This window comes from Nilaparvata lugens, chromosome 1 (assembly GCF_014356525.2).
Source record: "Nilaparvata lugens isolate BPH chromosome 1, ASM1435652v1, whole genome shotgun sequence".
NCBI classification, from domain to species: domain Eukaryota; kingdom Metazoa; phylum Arthropoda; class Insecta; order Hemiptera; family Delphacidae; genus Nilaparvata; species Nilaparvata lugens.
Window position 1 is genome coordinate 33,858,693 of NC_052504.1, and position 8,396 is coordinate 33,867,088.

Here is an 8,396-nt window from a genome sequence, read left to right on the forward strand (position 1 = left end):
TGACTGCAAAACAAAATATTGAAACCAAAGACCTTAAAGCTGCGATTAGACCAAATTTATTGAAAAAATGTTAATAACACAATCCTTTTGGATTATATTAGATTGAACATAACTATCATACACATGATGAACATATGTGTTAGTCAACTTCCATTCAATCTAATAGAATCTATAAGGATTAAGATATAACCATTTTGTTAATAACTTTGGTGTAAACCCAGCTTAAAGATGCATACCTATTATTTAATGTCTTTGATTGAAACTACCCCTCCTGGGGAGCACAAAACCTGGTCGTGGTGGAGGGGCTTGTGTACTCCCATGACCCGGAGAGCTATACCGGCGGTAGTGTAACTACCAGTAGGGCCACCCAAGCCGGACAGGTCGAAGGATAGGAGTCAGACGAAGAAGTGCTCCAAAGAAGACGTCGTTGGGCTAATCCCCCACACGTCGGTTTACATCGGATTCAAAGTACTACAACTAGCCTCGGACGGGACAGGAATTTACGGATTAATAAACGGACAAGCCACTTTATCAGATTCGGGACATGGAACGTAAGAACGCTTACAGGAAAGGAAGTGGAGATGGTGGAAGAAATGGAGAGATATAAGATGAAGGTCTTGGGGATTTGTGAGACGAGAAGAAGGGGAGTGGGAGAGAGTGATTTGGATAATGATTTTGTCATGAGATACTCAGGAATGGCAGAAGGAAGAAGGGCATGTGGTGGAGTGGCGATTGTAGTGGATGGAGATACCAACACAAGAGTCAGAAGCTGGAAAGCAATAAGTCCTAGAATAATTATTAGAGTGGATCTAGACCTGGAAGAAAAAAATAGCATCATTCAAGTTTATGGACCTACTGAGGATGCAAGTGTGGCAGATAAAGATGAATTTTGGTTGCAGCTGGAAAGAGAAACATGTGAAGCTGAAGAATCAAGGAAACTCAGTGATGGGAGATTTCAATGGAAGAATTGGAAAGGATGAGCAAGATGGACATGGGAGTATGGGGAAATATGGCTGTGAGACAGTGAAAAATGATAATGGACAGCGTCTGATTGAGTATTCATCACAACATAATCTTCTCATTGGAAATACTTGGTTCATACACACAAAAAATTCATAAAATCACATTTGTAAGAGAAGGTCGAGAAGCAGAAAGTATGATTGATTATATATTGTATCAAGGAGATCTTAGGTATGCTGTGAGGGATGTCAAGGTGATCAGAGGAGCTGAGCTGGATACTGATCATAGGCTTCTAGTGGCAGACACAGGCTTTGTAGAGAGAAAGGACGGCAGGAAGAAGGCATACATGAGAATCAAGCACGAAGAATTAAGATCCAGGGAGAATAGAGAAAGGTACCAGACAGAGCTCTCAGCCCGTATAGAGAACTGGCAAACCCAGGAAGAAAGATACACCGATGTGGATAAATTCTGGAGTGACTTGAAAGAAGCCGTGACTGGAGCTGCCAAGGAGGTATGTGGTGAGAGGAAAGTTGGAAAGTTTAAAAAGAAGACAAGGTGGTGGTCAGAAGAAGTGAAGGGAAAGGTTAAAGAGAAGAAAAAAGCATATAAGAAATATATGATCTCTAAGAGTCAGGAAGATTTCAGAACGTATGTGGAGAAACGGAATGATGCTAAAAGAAGTGTAAAATTGGCAAAGATACAGGCATGGGAAGATTTTGGTAGAGATCTACAGGACCAACATGGACAGGATAATGACCGAGCCTTCTGGAAAACAGTAAAACACCTGAGAGGGAAGTTTGGAAAGAATGTAAGAACAATAGTGAATGAAGATGGAAGATTGGTGTCACAGATGGATGAAGTATTGGAGAGATGGAGAAGATTCTATGAAGTTAAATTCCGGGAGAATAATGAGCATATGGATGAAGAAAATGATCAGAATGAAGATATGCCTATGCTAGACGAAATTGAGGGGATTACATCAGATATTACCAGAGATGAGGTTGAAGAATCTTTGAAGAAAATGAAGGTCGGTAAGGCAGCAGGGGGCGATGGGATTGCTCCAGAATTGATGAAATGGGGAGGGCATATACTGACAGGGAAACTGCTGATTTTGTTGAATTTAATATGGCATCAAGAAAGAGTTCCTTCACAATGGAAGGAAAACATTATCATTCCTCTCCACAAAAAAGGCTGCACTTCAGACTGTGAAAACTATAGAGCTGTATGTTTGTCCCAGCTGGGTATGAAGTCATTCTGGAGAAACGCTTACGCAGGGTGGTGGAACAGGATATGGAAGAGGAACAAGTGGCGTTCAGACCAGGTAGGCAGACCCAGGAGCATATTTCATCTCTCCGAAATATATGCTCCAAATTCATTGAGAGAGGGAAGAATGTTTACTTGGCTTTTCTGGATCTGAGGGCTGCATTCGACACAATTACAAGGAAGTGGATATGGAAGGTGTTGAGTAATAGAAGAGTACCTCCCAAACTTGTGAAAGCCATCAGAAGTGTAAATGAAGGAATGTCAGCCAAAGTACGAATTGGAGGAGATGTATCAAGAGCATTTCAAATGGAGAAGGGTGTGAAACAGGGAGACAGCCTCAGTACTCTTCTATTCATCTTAGCGATGGATGATATACACAAGATATGCAAGAGGAGGACACAGAACATGGTAGTAGGATATTGGAATATGAGGCCAATTGGTACAAGAGCCCTCCTATATGCTGACGATATTGTTTTGATCTCTGAGTCTTCAGAAAAACTCCAGCAAGCTGTGACGGAATGGTCAGAAGAACTGAAAGGAAAAGGAATGGTTCTCAATGTAAGGAAGAGCAAAGTGATGGTGGTATCAAAGGTAGGAGGAGAGAATGTGGAAATTAGGGTTGATGGAGAGGTGCTTGACCAGGTGTTGAGTATTTGGGTGCGTGGTTCTCTGAGGATGGAAAAATAGATGTTGAGGTGCTGAACAGGGTAAGGAAAGGTTCACTGGTTTACTATTCCGTCAAAGACTGTATATTTGGTAAGAAAGAGATCAGTAAGAAGATAAAGAACCAGGTATACAGATCAATAATTGAGCCAATCTTACTGTACGGGAGTGAAAGCTGGCCCATGAGATCATGTCATGAAAATAAAATAAGAACGGTGGAAATGAAATGTCATAGAAAAACATTGGGGAAGACAAGGAGGAATAGAATACGAAACACCAGAATAAGAGAGGAAGTTGGCATGAGAGATGTAAGTGTGAGGATAGAAATGAGGCAGCTTAAATGGTATGGACATATACAGCGGATGGATGACAGTAGAAAAGCGAAACAGTTTGTGAATGTGAGAGTGCAGGGAAGGAGAACTGTAGGACGACCGAGGTACTCATATGAGGACAGAATTGAGGAGATTGGAAGGAGAAGAGGGAAGACTGTTCCGGAGATGAGAAGAATGGCGATGGACAGACGGGTATGGAAGAACCTTATACAAATACAGTAATAGACTGGCTTCTCTACACATCTGTGTAATCACTTGTCAGCTGATTTATGATGAATAATTCTATAGTCTGATTTTTACTTTCCTTGCCCTATTACCATAGGTAAGGAAAGTATTGCTTTCCGAAAAAAATTAAGGTACCCCAATTTCTAGATTTCTATACGTTTCAAGGTCCCCTAAGTCCAAAAAAGTGATTTTTGGGTATTGGTCTGTATGTGAGTGTGTGTGTGTGTGTGTGTGTGTGTGTGTGTGTGTGTGTATGAGTGTATGTGCGTCTGTGTACACAATATCTCATCTCCCAATTAACGGAAAAACTGAATGACTTGAAAATTGGAACTTGAGATCCTTTCCCTATAAGGAACCGACACGGACAAATCCAATTCAAGATGGCGGCTGAAATGGCGAAAACGTTGTCAAAAACAGGATTTTTCGCGATTTTCTCGAAAACGGCTCCAACGATTTAGATCAAATTCATACCTAAAATAGTCATTTATAAGCTCTATCAACTGCCACAAGTCTCATATCTGTAGAAATTTCAGGAACTCTGCCTCATCAATGAAAAGTGTGATTTTAGATTCCCCATTATCAGGCTTCAGATACAATTTAATCAAAAAACTTCAAGTGGAAAAGATTGAGCATAAAAATCTCTACAATTAATGTTCAGTGACATTTTCACCTAAAATTGGAAATAAGCTCGAAATTCGAGAAAATGTGATTATTGAATTGCAAACTGTTTGCAACTGTTGATTCTATTAAATCATTCACTATGAAGTGATAGCAGACTTCGTGTGTCTCCAGCGTTATCGTCCTGTCACCAGCTGGCAGATCTTCGAATAGTAGACTTGAGATGCGCGTGTACACTAGTGCCAGGTGATAAATTTTCATAACGGCAAGGAAAGTTGTGTTAGTGCGCCACACCAGATTTTTCTCTAATAAGGTATTTATTTATTTAATCATTCAGAATAATTACACAACTTACAGAAAAGTACCACAAGAACTTGACGTATGAAGGAGGCTCCTTTTTACTTTCCTTGCCCTGTTACCATAGGTAAGGAAAGTATTGCTAAAAAAATTAAGGTAGGCTACCCCAATTTCCAGATTTCTATACGTTTCAAGGACCCCTAAGTCCAAAAAGGTGGTCTTCGGGTATTGGTCTGTATGTGTGTGTGTATGTGTGTGTGTGTGTGTGTGTGTGTGTGTGTATGTGTGTGTATATGTGTGTATGTGCGTCTGTGTACACAATATCTCATCTCCCAATAAACGGATTTACTTGAAATTTGTAACGTAAGGTCCTTACACTATAAGGATCCGACACGAACAATTTCGATCAAATGCAATTCAAGATGGCGGCTAAAATGGTGAAAATGTTATCGAAAACAGGGTTTTTCGCGATTTGCTCGAAAACGGCTCCAACGATTTTGATCAAATTCATACCTAGAATAGTTATTGACAAGCCCTATCAACTGCCACAAGTCAAATATCTGTAAAAATTTCAGGAGCTCCGCCTCATCTATGCAACGTTTGATTTTAGTTTCCCAATTATCAGGTTTCAGATACAATTTAAACAAAAAAATTACAAGTGGAAAATATTGAGAATGAAAATCTCTACAATTAATGTTCAGTAACATTTTCACCTAAAATTGAAAATAATCTCGAAATTCGAGAAAATGTGATTATTGAATTGCAAACTGTTTGCAACTGTTGATTCTATTAAATCATTCACTATGGAGAGATGGCAGACCTCGTGTGTCCAGCGTTATTGTCCTGTCACCAGCTGGCTCAGATCTTTAAATATTAGACTTAAGATGCGCGTGAACACTAGCGTCAGGGATTAATTCTCATATAACGGCAAGGAAAGTTGTGTGAGTGCACCACACCAGATTTTTCCTTTTATATTATCCTTGAAATGCAAAATTTCCAAAAAACCTTGTATATACGTTGACGCGCAATTTAAAAAGGAACATACCTGTCAAATTCCATGAAAATCTATTACTGCGTTTCGCCGTAAATGCGCAACATATAAACATTAAGAGAAATGCCAAACCGTCGACCTAACTTCGTTTGGTCAATAATTCTACAATGAGCAAGTGAAAATCTAAAGGGTTTCAACATTATCAATTACTATTTGAATAAGATAGAGACACAGAAACATATGGATCATTCTTACAAAAATCATACAAACCTTGGTTTTCTTTAGTTTCTTCAGTATAGTCTCTTCTCTGGTCCAAGAAATCTTGGCGTTTACTTTTGCGTCGTTCAACTAGATCTTCCCGTCTAACGTCTTTATAATCTTGAACTTTTGGATTGAATTTGTAAACTTCTTGACGATTCATTTTAAACTACTAGTATTTTATCAAACCTCACAAAACAGTACGGTACCTAACTTAAATTATTAGTTTCAGTTTCAAAGTATTGAATTATCAATTTAAAGCCTAAAATAACTGAATATTGCACTATTGGCATTATTTCTGTTTTGGAAAGATATATTATAATTAAAATTAACCAAAGGACAACAACTGAAAACTTCACCAAAGCTCTAAACAGCAAACACGACAGACCATGAACCAACCAAACCAAACGTGAACGGGACGGAAACGGACTTGACCAACAAACTTCGAAGTTCAAAATTTAAAAGGTCAATGCCTGCTATATTATATTATATTCTTTTCTATTAGCTGTTGCATAGCCCTGAAAGCCGCCACTCGCCAAAAAAATGGTCAGTTTTTACGGACGCCCCAAAGTGGAACAGTGAAAGACAAACTGGGTCTATTCCTATTATACATCTATAGTGAGGTCCACGTTATTATGGCAATAAATTAAGGTGGAAAAACAGCGTTTCCTATTATCTGCCTTGATTGATTATATTTCTACATCATCAAAAACAGATTTTACTTCGTTATGGTGCTACAAAAGGATAGTACTACCTGCTTTGTCGAACGATAGACAAGGATAGCAACATCAAAGTAAATACTGTCATTATAACGTGGACGTCACTATATCATTTTTTGGCAGCACTGAACCTGTATTCCTCTTAGTTTGTAGGAAGAAGGCTAAAAAGTATATAGGCCTATAAAAAGTGTTTTATAGGAGTTATCATTGGTTTTAGTAATATTCTTAAATTGGGGGAATTCCATCATATTCAGGGGATATATCCAAAGTATCCACCGAAGATTGGCATCCAGATTAATGGCAACATATTTTGCCTCGTTTGCATAATATGGTATCACGTGGTTGTTGATTCTGACTGGTATGCAATCATGCGATCTATTTTCTCATTTTTACTCTTACATGAGCTGTTTGTGAGCATTATTTACCTATTGATTTGTTTTTCATGAGTCAAGGACACTGGGTATGGTACTGTCCAGGTACTTTCACAAACAATTATTACTCGCTATGTTGAAAGCTTTTTCTATTTTACTAATTGATCATCTCAAAACAATATTACATGGATAATTAACAATATTATAATGTGAACTTACAAACTGTAGGCTATTATACCTATTATAAGGTACCTAATATAGGTAAGTGTTGAAGCTGAGCAGTAGCTTGGTTTACAATATTATCACTACCTACCTAGTTTATAGGCTTACTTACAAATTCTCCTTGACACTATGAACTTTCTATAATGAATATTAATATTGTCTTAAAAAAATACCGATCCTAGTGGCTTAGAAGACTCACTATTACAATACACTAGTAACGGCGAGTCTTCTAAGCTTGTGCAAGCTACAATAGTATAGCCTAGGCCCAGTGGCGGCTCGTCCTATGTGTTCAATGGTTCATTGAACCCCCAGAATTGAATCAACTTCCTATACAATAATGAATTTGCAACTCAAATAATTATATTTTTATTTTATACTCATGAAATTACATCACAACGTTTTTCATCTACGTAAACTTAACGTTGTTTTGCGGCCGGTGCCTGAGAACCAGGAGTGGCTTGTTTGAAACAGCACCGAATGGCATGAAGAGACGGGTGGTGGTGGAAGGCAGTGTTCATTCCGCGATGTGAACCCAAAAACAGGGCTGCATTCCGAGGCAAGTGAAGCATTCGGTAAACCTCGGAATGAATTGTGAGAATTCGTGATACGGATACAGTGCCATCTTGAACTTGCTCATAACAAATAAATTTAAATTTGGTGGCAGTAAACAGTAAAAAAGCGGTAAACAAGGAGTAGCCTAAGCGTGACAGTTTTGAGGTTATACGATATGGTTTCGGGTATATACTGTATACAGTTGTGATAGATTTCACTGCATTTTTCGTTATATAAATTGTTTTTGTGTGTAGAAGAATATAGTAGTTTCTAGCGTGTTTCGTGTATTCGTGAGTATTTCTAGTGTGTCCATTTTATTTTAGTGAGAGTGTGAATATAATTTATTGTGTTACCGTAACAGCATTTTGATGAAGAAATATGGATAAGGATCAGCATTTGTTAAATACAAACATTATTAATATTGAGGATAGGTGTCAAATAAAACATGATGGTAGACGAACTCCCAAAGTAAAAATCAAACAAGAAAAATATAAACAGGACAAAAAAATCTATATTTTGTAGAAAATATGCTTAATCTTTGAGGGGTAATTCATTAAAATTATTATTGATTACCTTTACGCTTGATTATGCTCAACACTCTATATCCTCTTGACCTTTCTCCCCAATAGATCATGAGGTTGAACCCCCAAGCTAAAAGATCACGAGCCGCTACTGCCTAGGCCTATATCTTTTTCTCATCCAAAATTGGACTGATATGAATTTATGGTATTGATAATTTTTACATCTAATAATAATCCATGCAGTATAGTGAGTGGACTATTAATAATTATTATTAGATGTAAAAATTATCAATACCAATTATTATGATTGATAGAAACTTTTTTCTGAAGACTGCACCTTTCCAAAACTAATAATGTTGAGGCACAGAGTTGAAGGACTACAGCTGGACTAGTTTTGTATGTTA

At 37.9% G+C, this 8,396-nt stretch overlaps 1 protein-coding gene across 1 annotated transcript in view; it reads right to left on the bottom strand.

Moving 5' to 3' along the window:
• LOC111044520 (disks large-associated protein 5) overlaps positions 1 to 6,102 on the bottom strand; it is a 42,519-nt gene extending 36,417 nt beyond the window's left edge. Inside the window, exon 1 of the mRNA XM_022329689.2 lies at positions 5,620 to 6,102. Within this exon, the coding sequence (XP_022185381.2) occupies positions 5,620 to 5,770 (151 nt within the window). The 5' untranslated portion in view covers positions 5,771 to 6,102. The remainder of the gene's footprint in view (positions 1 to 5,619) is intronic.
• Between the last annotated feature and the right edge of the window lie 2,294 nt (positions 6,103 to 8,396).